Raw genomic sequence first — 14,414 nt, 5'->3', positions numbered from 1 at the left:
TGAGGGCGAGCCGGGCGCCGAGGGGCAGGAGTGGGAGGGGAACGGAAAGGGGCGAGTGTCAGGCGGGGATGGGAGAGCGCGGGAGCTGCGGGGGAAGTGCCGGCGTGACGGGGCAGAGCGGGCTGCGGCTGAGGGAGGCCCGAGCCCGCCCAGGCCGCGCGCCCCGTGCCGGCTGCTCCTTCGGGTGCGCCGCTCGCTGTGCGGCGGGGGCGGTGGGAACGGGAGGCCGGGCCGTGTCGTGTGGTGCCTCAGGGCGGCGAGAAGCCTGCCGGGAGATCCGCTTCTCCTCGCTTGCGGCTGCTGGAGCGCGCTGGGGCAGCGGCGGTTTGCGGACTGCCCGGGGCGCACCCGGCCCTTTGCATTGCAGTAGGCTTGATACCTGTATTTCTAACTATTGGACTGTATTTTGAGGAATTATAGGACTCACAGTTTAGGAGAATATTAAGGTAGCAACCTTTAAAGATCAACTAACCTTGTAACCATAGAATCTTTGTATAAGCAAACCTTGTTGCCATAGAATCTTTGTACTTGGTAGTGCTACCTTATTCTTAAAACTGATATAGATTTATGACATAATTTTAAAATAGGTAATTGAAAAGTAACTGAGAAACATGAATGGTAACTGAGAAACTGGCAAAATGTTGCTTAGCATTGCTTAAAAGATAGCTTGTGTTAGAATATGCATGGAATATCTTAATAGTTGTCAAGAATTGTGATGGTTTTGTCAGTTTTCAGTCAATTGTAGTGTTTCTGTCAATATAAGCCATGTATAGGTCAAGGGCTGATCTATGGAGGGACACCTCCAGTCCGTCCCCAGTACCGAATAAAGAAATGCTCCTTTTAAAACCCAAAAACATGGTTTTAAGACTTCATTAATTTGCCGATTTTACAGTATCAAGCTGACCCAAGAGGGGATGCTTTCAGTGCATCGTGCTGCAGATTTCTGGTCTGCCAGCCTCTGCACCGCTGAGCTCACCATCGTGTCTTGCTGTTCATCAAGAAGATGACAGCAGCAGGGTGTTGTGCAGGTTGTAACACACCCATAAAAGTCATGTTTTTTTCCCAAATGTCCTTAAATCTGTTGTTTCATTTTGCAAAATGCATTTGTCTTTTCATGGTAATTTAGCTTCTAATCATATAGTGAATGAAAGTGTGAAGAACCATAGGGGTTGATTATCATTATACAGAAAATGACCACAGAGATCCTCCTGTCAACTTGAGAAAGAGTTTCTGTTTTCAGATATTACAATAATGCATATTTTGAACAAATAAACTCATTACAACCTTTTTAAACTGAACATTTCATCTTTGTGCTGAAGCTGATTTGAAAGTGAAATTAACAAACAGCAAATATGATTGGTTTTGTTACCTCTACTTAAAAATGCAAAATCTGGAGAAATAGTGTGATGAAGGATAGGAAGAAAAATTATCTATTTAGTCTTGGGATCTGTCAATGCCATGTCATAAGGTATAATATATAAATGTCTAAAGAGGGTCTAGCCCGATACTGAATGTCAATGTAGCACACAATAGTGGCCTGAAAACAACATTGTGTTAGCAAAGTTTTGGGCACATACTCCTCCTCCAGTTGTTTTATACTGAGCCTCCTGATAAGATTTATTAGCATGGGGAGTGGGTCTAGTAAATCTAGGGTAGAGCAAACCCCACACTAGTAAATTTGCAGGGAGATGCCTTCTGACCTCTAGTTAGCTCAGACAGCAATATTGTGATCAGCATAAAGCAAGCTAATGTTACATTAGCCTCAGGAAAGCTGGTGCTGTTCAGCTGTTTGCTACCCTCCTTTTCCTTGTGTTCAGTTATAGCTGTGGAGTAGGTTGAATCAGCTCACACATGCAACCTGGAGCAGACATGCATGACTGGACTGAAAGGGAGAGCAGATTACTTTATTTTGGCAGCACTCTGCGCTTAAGTCTGCCTAAGCTAAACAAAACTAGTGTTATCTACTCTAGCATCTCTATGTTCTATATCCCTGGGGATACGGATGTCTCCTTACTCATAATAGATGGCTTTTTAAAAATGTGATTTTACCAAACAATGTTTAACTGAGCTATCCGTACAGGCTAATATTCACAGACACATGAAAAGTTATTTTCATTCATTTTTTAAAAAAAATTTTGATTTATACTAGAGTTTAAGACTGAGGCTTGATGTGTTTAAGACCGAGGCTTTTGAAATAGGTATGAGATTCATTACTGAAGCAAACTAATCAGTACTTGCAAGTTTAACAGTGTTTTTAAGATATTTTTGGCCATGGCCACGTATGATTGCTAACTTAGTTCTTAACTTAACTTATGCTAACTGCCTTAACATAATTCTTAATCATACTGGGCAAAAACACTATCCAGATTACATTAGAAGAGAATTCTGCATTTAAATTTAGAAGTTTTTACTTTACATCTTCATTTTGTTATTAACATTTTCTTTTTCAAAAGTGTTACAATTTGAGCCTGATTTTCCGTATTATTTAATCCTGCCACTTGCAATGGGGTCTTTTTGAGACTGTTAGCAGCTAATAAATTTGCTTTTTCTCCTTGTGACCAGTTTACAAGGGAATTCACAGCATTAAAATGACCAGCCTTGCACGCACAATGCAGTGGGGTATCCTTGCTGTTGTCTAAGGCATTAATGGCTGCCCCGTGGCTCAGTAGAAGATTTATCAGGTTGCTGTGTCCATATTCTGCTGCAATATGCAGGGTGGTCTTTCTCCAGATGTTTCTATCATCAATATTTTTATTTGTCCCTGACATCAGAAGAATTTTTACGATCTCTATGTTTCCTTTGATGGCTGCATAGTGCATTGGAGTACATCCATCCATGTCCTTAACTCCAAATCTTGCTTTTTTAGCTAACAGAACTTTCACGATGCTGAGATGTCCTCTCACAGCTGCCATGTGCAAGGGAGTCTTTTTCTCCCTGTCTTGTGCATTGGGGTCAGCATTAGCATTCAGAAGCATCTCTACCATTGTTTTGTCTCCCCTTTCAGCAGCAAAATGTAAAGGTGATTTTGACTGCCTATCCTTGACATTAACGTTGGCTTTGTGGTGCAGCAGCTCTTGGGCAACATCACTATTACCTCTTTGACTTGCAATATGCAGAGGAGTAGCAAACTCTTTAGTGACAGCATTAATTTTGGCCCCAGCATTAAGTAAAAGGCCAACTAATGCCCCTTTATTATGCAGTGCAGCAACATGGAGAGGGGTTTCATCGGCTTGGTTCCTAAGGTTAACTTGCATCCCTTTGCACAGAAGCAGATTTGTGATGGAAGCTGCCCCAGCTTGAACTGCCAAATGCAAAGCTGTGTCTGAAGCAGGAGTCTTTATAAGTCTGCTCCCTTTTTGATTAGAACTTCTGCTGATTCAACTTTGCCTGTTTTACATGCCAGGAGTAAAGGAGTGTACTGCATTTCATTGTAGGGGTTTATATCTGTACCTCTGTCAATTAAAGCTGCTACAATACCATGCAGATTTTTCTGTACAGCTCTGAAAAGAGCTGACTTCATCATGTCAGATGACAAACCTTTAGAATATTCTAGTAGTATTTTGAAGATGGATGGGTGGCTGCTGTTGAAGGCTCTTTCAGCCATGTTGGAATCAACACAGGCTCCAGCTTCTAGGAGCACTTTCACAGTATTTTCAGACCCCTGAGAAACAGCATAGCTGAGAGCAGTCTGTCCTTTGTCATCCTTTCCATCAGTGCAGGCACCAGCCTGTAAAAGCATTTTTGCCAGACTGCTCTCATCTTTAAGAGCTGCCATGTGCAAAAAGTTGTGCTGGTTCCTGTAGCTTCTTGCCTCTTCTTTCAGGATCATCTTCAACACATGACTGTGGTTATTCTGTGCAGCCAAATGAAGTGGTGTCTTGCCTTCCCTATCCAAACTGTACATATAAGCACCACATTGGAGAAGTGCTTTCACTGCGTCACCATGGCCGTTCTCCGCAGCCCTGTGCAGTGCTGTTCTTCCTGTCCTGTCCTTTACATCTGTCTTTGCACCTTTGCTGATCAAATATTGCATTACCTTGAGATGGCCATTAGCGGCTGCAACATGCAGAAGTGTTTCACTCAAAGAGTTTAGCACATTAATATCATTATCTTTCAATGTTTTCTGCAACTCAGAAAGATACCCTTTAGCAACCGCATCAAAGATGCCAACCTCAGAATGATCCTTTCTAGGTTTTGCTGCTCTCGAAAGTTGAGTTTCTTTTATTTTTTTCTTAATAGTCCATTCTTGCTTTTTTCTTCTAGGACTATCTTTTTATTCCTGGTGCTGTTCACTGCTATTTTCAGACCAAACCTTATCTTTTTCGAGTAAATATCCTACCAATTGTCTTCTAGCATCTCTAATGCTTTCATTTACTTCACTGACATATTTTCTCATCTTGCTATAGAGTTGTGGCTCCACTTGCTTTAAACACGGATAAAAAAAGAGCCTGCAGGCTCGTTCACCTTGAGAAATTAGTATGTCTAAAACTCGAGAGTTCTTCTCTGTTCGTGTTCTGTAGAAACTAATGACCATCTTTTTTTCTGGGGTAAAAATACCATTGTCAATCAGCCAGTTCAGAAGATAGTCTGGGTCATTTATGCCTTCTACTAGCTCTTCTTTTTTAGTTCTTAGGACTTCAATTGCATATGGATTTGCAAACAGTCTAGTTGAATGCATGATCATGTTGATAATCAAAAAGTGAATCGAGCTATCGTTTGATGTTTGCAGTTAAATATGAAATAGCAAAGCAGGCTCACATAATTTCACACATTCTTTTCATAGACCTATGAACCAGCAACTGTTGTAGTCCAGTGATAAATCTTTAAAGAATGAGAAAGAAATCAAAACTCCCTCACCTTTTTTTTGTTAGAAGTCCTTTGATCTTTTCTGTTCTTCCTTAGCAACAAGTGAAGTTTAGTAACAAAACAAAAATCTGTGATATGTAAGGATATTCCACTTGGAAGACTTCTTCCAGATTTTTTGTGTATAATTAGAGAGAAAATGATTATTTTGTGAATCTGATACTTGAAGAGAAGATACTTGTTTATCGAGTTCCCCTGTGTCCCTGGCCAAGCTGTTTTTGTAGGTGCCTAAATAACCAGTCTATTAAACATGACAAAAGAAAATTCACAGCATAGTTACTGTTGCCATGATTACATACCTTCTATGATCTTAAATGAAAGAGTACACATTGCCAGCTACATAGGTGAAAGCCCTAGAATGTAATGAAATAAAAACATAGAGACGTAGATAAAAATAAACTGTATAAGCAGCTAGTTATAAAAAGTGAACCAGCCTTTCTAATATGAGCTACAACTTCAGTCTATGAGGTATATTTAACTTAAAGGCTATTTAGCTTGTCATTCCTGCTGTAACCTGGAGTCTGTCTGGAACTTAATTCTTTTACATGAGGTGGATCAAGGCATGTGATTCAGCATGCAACATTTAAAGTATAATTAAATAGAGCATTCAATCTGGGAATACATGTAGTCTTCAACATGGGTGTAGGACCTTTGAATCTAGCTGTAATTAATTTAACTTATTGGTGTTAAAATTCCTTATGGAGAGAAGGAAGTAAGATAATAATAATCTACACATTTTGAAATTGAGATTACAGAGTTCTGTAAAAGCTAGAAGTAAAATGAGCCAAAAAGCCAAAAGCTTGACCTTATTTAAGTAAATGGGAAATTTTGCTGTCTGTTTCTTAGTTCAGTGCCTTTTCTGTGGGTCGTGCTGCCTTTGTGTGTATTTTCTTTAATACTATGTACAATGTCACTGATAAGATTTTTTTTTTTTCTATTCACTTTAGTTTTATAAGTAAGATTGCAAAGCTTTTCTATTAGAAGAAAGATTCATTGAAGAAATAGCCGGGAAAGGCAACACTTTTAATATATATTTTGAAAGCCAGCCAATTACCAAGTCAGCAAATTTGACAGCCAATTTGAGAGCCCAATAATTCTTCTGAAATGCAAAGAAGGGCACTACACCAAGAATAGCAAAACCTTTGTCATTTAGTTAATGATTGTTAACACATAACATTAAAAACTATGGCTTATTGTAGGGAGTCAGGAGGTCTGAATTGTGTTCCCAAATCTGCTAATGACTTAGTCTGTGATCCGCAAATTATTTAGTCTTCAGATTTGACTTAACAAAGTGCTGAAGATCTGTCTGTCTCATGAGTAAATTAATAGTCCTTTCTTAAAGTTTGGTGAATTATTATCGTTTGGTGAATAATCTCTGTTAAACAGAGATAGCAAAACTTGATTACCTTCACAGGAGAGTTTTTAGTTCCTGCTATGCAAAATGTCACGTGAGTGCTGAGCAGTATTGTTAGTATAGACAGCACAAGAATGTTTGGAACTCCTGAAAAATTTAAAACCAGAAATTATTATATTCTTTAAGAGTCTGTTACCATGGCAGTAATTTCCTGGTGTTCTGAATACACAAATTTTACAAGTACAAATGAAAGGGTGCAATACTCCTAACTGGCCTTGAGGAGGAACATTTGAACAATATATGCAGGCAGCATCTCTTTCAGAGCCACCGTGGGCCTTTATTTTGGGAAAATAATATGCAGCAAATTACTTGTTACTAGATGCAAATCACAGCCTTCAAAATATAATTATGCATTCAAAAAAATGTTCTTCATTATAAGTATGTGACTTATGAGGAAATTCTGTCTTAACACAAGAATCATATTTCACAATCACAAATTTTGGAAGCTTGTATGGATTCATTTTTAGAAATTATGTCTTAGAAGCCTAATTTTTTTTAATTAGTATTTTAACTACTTTTAGAATTAAGCCTTTGTTCCAACAATGACTTCACATAAAGATTAAAAACAGATAGTTGAGAAGAAAAGAGATTAAAAATTGGCTATTCGAAGCATTCTTTTTACCTATATATTTTTAAATTAGTAACTCTATTTCACATATAAATGTTTTAGAGAACGGAAAAATATTACGGTTTCACACCTCTTCTTTGACGAAGTGCATGACACCACAAACACATGGGATCACCAGGAAGCTCTTCATTAAAAATAAGAATGACAAAATTTAATATTACTAAAGATCTAAGAAAATAAATAAGTTGGACAGAGGAAAAGGTAAATCTTTGGCTTTCTTTGTTATCTTTTACATTTATTTGTTGTTTGAGGGGCATAAGGTGATTTTTTTTTTTTTTGTTAAGTACCTCACAGGCCACTTTCATTTGTCCTGGCTTCTTTACCTCCATGTATCCAAGGACTGTTCCTTATTAGATCTCACTAGATTATTTTGAAAATAAATGATGGGGTTTGCTTCTGTCTTCTTTGTCAGATCTCACTTAAGGATTTTGTGTTCAGCAGTATAGATATATAGCAGGGATATATAGCAGATCAGCTTGTATGCATTGAGGAAATTTTTCATTTTACTCTGTAAGAACTTAGTAAGAAATTCTGATTGATTCAGCTTCAATGGCGTCATCGGAGAAACTTTACACTGTAAGTGTGCTGATTGTTTTTTAATTCAGTGTACAGGGAGTAGATTGTTGTGACATAGAAATACTGGAAATCCTCACACAGACCACTTAAGCTCTAATATAATTGTTAAATGTGGAAGTAAAAGTCTGTGTATATGTAAGATTACTTCAATTCAGATAGATCTATGTATACTTTGCACTGAATTTGTGGACAGGTATCAGCTGAAAACAACATGATGGAGTTTACAGCAGACCTTAGAAAGGGCAGGTGATGCTATTGCCTGAAAAGGTCTCTGATTTGGCCTCTGCTGAATAAGTGTCCATAAAGGGAGTGTTTGCTCACTGTTTTATTCCAGCTTTAGATGGTCTGAGAAAGGAGGCTTGAGCCAGTTATTTCTGACATGTAGTCTCAGTTTTGCTACCAACTTGTGTCCTTGGGCAAATCACTTAATCTGTGTGCCCTGTTTACACAAGCATTAAAAAAGGAAATTTTTCTACCTCACAGACATGTCCTAAGTGTTTATTAATGTTGGTGCAGTGCTTTGAAGTTATAGAGTGCTTTGAACTTTTTGTCCTTTGAAGTATTGTTTTCTGACTTCTCAAAGATGAACGTTTATTTCTTAAATTAAAACGTGCCCATGTTTTCTAGCTTATTTTATGTTGCTATGTCATCATCAAATATACATTTAATTTTCTCTATTTTAATTTCTCGAAGATGAAAGCAATCCAAAGTACACCTTGCGTATTGAGAAAAGAATTTGTGAGATGCTGTGGCCATGGAAGTGAGGAACCCATAGAGGTCCCCAGCTCTCCACTGAGGCTTTTCCACTGTGAGCCTGGAGCTTGCAGCTGCAGTCAGTCTGCTGCTGTAACTGCATGTAATGCAACTGAATGAGTTCCAGTAACTTCTTATGTTCTCCAGGGCATTTTCTTCATGAAATTGATGGAATGTCAAACATAAAAATAACACGTTTTCACTCACCGTGATATTTTTATGTTTCCCAATGTGTACTTTAATTTCATTTAGGACAATTGCTTGCAGTAATGCCAACTGTTTATTGAGAACATACCTCACTGTAGGATAACTAGTCTGGGAGACATAATAAAGCTAACATCATTATCTACACATCATGAGGGATGGAGAAGTATATCTGGGTAATCAAGGCATTTTCATTAATAAACATGGGCAAGGATGAATTTTTGCCTTGGATAACCAGAAATCTAAGTGTGGCCTAGCTGGTTGAGGTTGAACTATATTTAGGTATAGCTAGATTGAGAAACAGCGGTGTTAGAAGTGCTCATGACGATGATTATAGTGTACTTGGCTTATTATAACACTGGAAGAGAAGCTGACTAGTCAGAACGTCTGCAAGAGAGACAAAATCTAGTGCTTAGTGTTGCCGAAAGATTAACTGCAGTAAATTAAGGAAGTCAAAAGGGGAGCTTTGGCACTGAGCGATCTTGTTTGTGTTAGTCATATTTCTGTGGAGAGCAGGCTTGGGGCCTTCCTGGTGCTGAGAAATCTCTACCCTGGCTGGTATTTAAATATGAGATATTCCCCAACATAGTGCCGTCCTCTGAATGCTACTGGCACAGACAGAACATGCGTATCGTGGGGACCAGAGCGGGGGCCTGCGGGAGGGAGGGGACAACTGATCTGTCCAGTCTCACGTTCTGCATCTCAGACAAGCGCGCTGGGCTCCCGTCTTATCCTCTCTGCAACTTCAGCCTTGGCAGGGCATGACCACCCCTGCAGAGTCCTGTGCCAGGCCCCGACTTGAAGGCGGTGCCTCGCAGAAGGCACAGCTTCGCATCTTCGTCCGCTATTTGTGGGTGCTTTCAAAATACTAAGCTGTTATAATAATTCAGGTATTTTATTGTATTTCCAATACAAGTCACAATGTTATCCCAACAATACAGTACTATTTCCTCAAGTATAAACAAATGAAGTATGTGTTAAGCGCTGCACCTCTATGATCCAAAACCTTATTTTTTTCTGAAGATTAACGTGTATTTTTATGAGGTTCCCAACCTGGGCTAACTCTAAGTGGATAATACACAGCTACAAAGTGCCACAGGTAGAACAGTTTGGCTGTCTGGATCAAACTGTAAGAACAAGGCTTAATGTACCTAACTCAGCCAAAGTGAGTATTAGGATTGGTTTTCAGTTTACGATGCATATATTGGTGAAGTTTAAGAAGAGTGACTTAGAAACCTCTTTTTGCCATTCAGTTTTTTGAATAATTAGATTTAAGTATTTTTCCAAAGTTCTTAATGGAATTACTTGCCAGATAGTTTTCTGAGAAGCTGCATAGTGGAGGCAGAAAGAAAAAAAACTTTCTTTTTTAGCTTCATAGGGCTAAGGAAAAGTAATGTTCTTGTTTCGGGATATAATAAATAAAGTAAAAGTTGGTTTGAAACAGAAAAACATGTTAGTGATGATATGATGAAATTTAGGTTTAATTACTGTAATTTCCATAGTACAATGTAAAAAAAATTAACATTTCTGTTTCTAAATGATGAGTATTACTAGTCCTTTATTTCTGTATGTATTTATTCTGCAGAAGTCCTTATTGTCATAAGCTTAATTTAAATTTAAGAACTAACATTCCTGTTAATCTATTGAATAAACTTGTATAGACACTAATACTAATTTTGCTAATCAGGAGATACCATTTTCCAATTCATTGGCTTAAAGTTGTACCAGTGTCACGATTTTTTACAATAATTATCATTTTAGAGTTCCTTTCAGACCAATGCTAATAGAAAGCAGTTATGGCAAAACACTAGCCCACATATCATTAGCATAAAATGTAAATGATGTAAAAGTATTAAGTTACTAAATGCTGAGGCAGCTTCAAGTCTCAGCAAAACCAAATGGAGAGAGGACTCATTTCTCCAAAATGGGCAGACTTTTTTTCCATTTCAAACCAAATAAGCCCTTGTGGTTTTGAGTCAGGAACACACACTTTGTCAGTGAAATCCTACAGAAGGAAATACTTCGTAGAAGCTCTTTAACCGTTGAAGAGCAAGATCCTTGTGACATCCCCTGTAATCTTACTGGCACCAGTAATCCCAGAAGGTGGATATGGTAGTACCACTGGATCTCCCACAGAAGCCTTTTGGCCAGATTTTCTCTGTAGATGTATTTTGTGAAAAACTATTCTGCATTTATACCAGTACACAAGCAGAATTTTGTTCTTACTGATTATAAAATGCTCTAGATATGAATAGAGACTAACGTGACTTTGAAAGGAAATAATGTTTTGCCACATCATAAACCAGTTTTAATTGCTGTTATTTATTAAGTTATTACAGTTAGATGTCAAGCATCAGACATAGTACAGACATTTACCTAAACAATGTCTTGCTAATGAAGTCTACGCACACACACTTGGAAATTTTGCCCTCTCTGAGGAATCCATTTACAGTAAAATGTATATAAATTTTATTTACTATGTCAAAAGAATTTTCAAATACATTTTTTTTAGTTCCACAGCTTGTTTTTTTTCTGAACTTGAAGAAAGAGAAAACTTACTTCAATTCAGTGTGGAAAACAATATAAGTATTTTTAGTTCTGGTAAGAAAATTACATTATAATTACTCTGTAAAAAAATGCAGTATGTCTTTTGAGTTAATAAGATTTAGTTTCTAAAGCTTAGCACCATCTTTCTGCTTTCCACCAGAAGCAAAAAAGATACTGTAGTCTTGTGAGTGGGAGAGCAGATATTAGGGAATAGGGGCTCATTTAATTCCCTCTTTAAATCTATTAGAGGGAAATTGAAGCAGTTGGGCCTAATAGCTCCACAGCTCTCATTTCATGCCTCCATAAGCTTTTTTTTCTTTTTCCCTTTTTTCTTTTCCCCCTCGATATTCTAGCTTTGTTTCTCATTTTTCTGTCTGTTTACCTTGAAAATGGTTCCTGTATTCCCTTCTCTCTGAGCTTGGGAAGGTGGCTATTGCATTGTGAGTCCTTTGAGTCCTTTAGGTTTTTCTTGTTGCCACAGTTTTACAGAGGACTGATAATAATCAGCACCATTAAAAAAAACAAAACAAACCAACAACAAAAACCAAAACCAAACACAACAAAAAAACCCAAACCAAACCTGTTCAAGCTTATTTGTGACCCTTGAGTGACTGTAATTCCTACCTTACTTCTTTACTTCTCAGTTTTTCAATAACATTGCTCACTGCAGTATGGAAAGACAAAGCAAGTCAGGATTTAAAAAGATTGCCTGGCAGTTCTGTCTTAGCTTTTCTCCATTACTTTTTCTTTGTCTAGAAGTCTATACTTAGAGAAGAAGAAAGTTGATTTTGTTTTGTTTTGTTTTTTTTCAAATTAAATAGCCAAAAAATATTTTTATTTACATTCTACTTGTCTTAATATTGAGATATCCATCACCAGTACATCTTTACTATTCTAAATCTCCTTATGTGTAGCACTTGTCTAGTCTTTAGACAGTTCAAATTACTCAAGGGGCTTGCTTGTAAACACTTTTTTTCCCTTCTTCCTTCTTCTGAAAAGAAGATATGGAGGCATTTATTTTTTTTTTTTTCTGTCTACTTTTATAATCATTCAGTTGTACTCTATGCTGATCAACTAGTTAAAATTGTCTTGGATTTTTAGTTGCATTCAGTTTATATTACACATCAAAATAAAGTTTAACTTTCCTGGTACAGCAATGCTAGAAAGTCATTGGCATGTAATTGTTTCTTTCATAGTAGTGTTTTGATCTGTTAACAATTCTGTAATTTGGTGATACCTTTTGTTCAGTTTCGCAGTATTTCTCAGTGCTAGAGGGTTTTCTTAAGCTTTCTTAAGCTTATTCTTTAACGTTATCTTTTTCCAGTTCTGACAGCTTCCCCTGTCTTCTGTTGGAATCCTCTGGCTTTGTCTGACTGTTTTTGTTCCTCCAGAATGTGTGTCTTCTTGTATGTCCAAATCTGGATTTCTGCACCTCACATTAGTTCCAGTTCAGCAAAGTATGTAATTATACGTCTGACTATAGAAGGGTGCCTCAGTGAAGTGCAAGTTTGCCTCTCAGAAAGTTTAGTAGGATATTAGCACCCCCTGTCTTTTCCTGAGTTGTGAATTATGTTTTAGCATTAAGGAATTAAGTGGAGCACTGAATCAGGACCTCACCTATTCTCCTGTCAGTTTGACTCTGTGACAAATACCCTTGTTGATTTGGATAGCTCCCTAAATCACAAAATCCTGACAACTCCTCCAGATTCATGGTGTTTGCTTTCCTTGGCATATCTCAAAACATCCTTCTCTGTTCAGCTGCACCTGTGATATTCCAGCAGCTCTCTTTGTTCCCAAGCCATTATGTCTTCCTACTCAAATTTCCATTCAAAGAGTGATTCATACAGCAGGGGAAAGGCATGACCTAGCTGCCCCCTCAGTTTCCATCACTTTGCAAATCACGTGCAGTCTCATTTGAACTGAAGCTTTCATTTCAGACTTCTCTTTTCCCGTTCCTGGAATTAATTATTTTATTCCTTACTCCTGTTGTCTGCACTATGAGCAGGAAAATGTTCACTGCATACAGAGGCATTTGGTTTAAAAAACAAAAACAAACAACAACAACAAAACCCCCACAAGCAAACAAACCACCCAACTAGCTTTGCTCACAGGAGCAATGAAAACACATCAGCGTGGATTATGTTTCCCCTAGAAATGCCTTTTCTCACAGCAGATGAATACCTGTAGTTGTTACCTGTGCTATAGTTACTCTGTGGAAAAAGCACAAGCTTGACTCATTGTACCAGCATCCTTTTATTTTAATAATAGCTTTCACACTCTGAATGTCTGGTTCTGATGTCCAGCTGTGGAGAATTGCACATCTCCACCAGCAGTGTTTACAAGAGCTGCATGCTCTTCTGTCATTCTTTCCCGTGCTTTTGATGTCTTCTGTTGTCCCCTGTATTACTCTCTCCTCTTCATCCTTTTAATGTTACTGCTTTATGCCTTTTTGAGTCTCCTCTTCCACCGTTACTACTGTATCATCAGACCCACTCACAACTTCTATCTCCTTTACTGTGCAGTAGAAGCATTCCCTATTTGAGAAAGTTTTTAAGGTTGTTGTTTTTTCCCTTGCCTAAATACAGTTCTAGATTTACAAGGCTCTCAGGATTAAATTGTGTTCTGTGAGACTTTAGAGACTCCTGCCAGGCGATGTGGTAGATGCTGAAGAGGCATCTACACCCGTTGTAGTCTGCCTCTAGGTATATTTTCTGCTGCTATGGTTCCCCAAATTCTTTGGTTCAATATGTATAGCATAACAGTACACAGAATAGTAATATGCCCACTAGGGATGTTAGAAGACCCAGCTTAAGGAAAGGGTAGTGATTTTTAACAAGTACTTGTGCAGTTATTGGCTACAGTAAGTAAAGACATAAGGTAGAGAATGAACCTTCTTTTTCCCATGGGTCACAAGACATAGGGAAAGCTTAATTTCAGCTAAAAGTTAATAAAGCATCATGAAAATCAGATCAACATGACATTAAGAAGTGAAATAGGGATACTATAGTGACAGCTCAAGCTATATTAGTAACTTCACGTTTAATTCAACAAAATATCAATATTTAAAATGTATCTGAAACAGCCAGAGCTTGAAATAGAATGCAGAGCAAACCTATTACAGACCATACATGGCCATGGCAAACTTGCTAGAAATACTGGCAAATTTAACTTAATTATAGCAGATTACATCTCAAGATTTGCACTTCCCATACTGTTTTGGTTTGGTACCTGTATTACTTTATTTTTTGAATGTTTTGAATCAAAAACTGTTAATCAGCTTTTGCGCTCTGTAGGCTTGTTTTTTGTTAGTTTATTTTACAACAGGTTGCATTAATGTTATCTAGATGTGATTTTCAGTTTTGCATGGATTGGCACCAAAACCACCAGGATGGCAGTTTGTTCCCCCTTCCCTTCTTTGACTCACTGGCA

The 14,414-nt window shown here is 37.8% G+C and overlaps 1 protein-coding gene across 1 annotated transcript; it reads right to left on the bottom strand.

Annotated features, from left to right (window-relative positions):
• Positions 1-2,420: 2,420 nt before the first annotated feature.
• On the bottom strand, positions 2,421-4,678 carry LOC309440026 (CARD- and ANK-domain containing inflammasome adapter protein-like; the record flags this gene model as incomplete). The annotated part of the gene is given in 3 exon segments (XM_082053324.1): positions 2,421-3,343; positions 3,346-4,273; positions 4,277-4,678. Coding segments are annotated over 3 exon segments (2,253 nt in total).
• Between the last annotated feature and the right edge of the window lie 9,736 nt (positions 4,679-14,414).

This window comes from Streptopelia decaocto (assembly GCF_964273445.1).
Source record: "Streptopelia decaocto genome assembly, chromosome: 5".
NCBI classification, from domain to species: Eukaryota; Metazoa; Chordata; class Aves; order Columbiformes; family Columbidae; genus Streptopelia; species Streptopelia decaocto.
The sequence above is the reverse complement of the archived record's forward strand: the minus strand, read 5'-3'. Positions and strand labels throughout refer to the sequence as shown.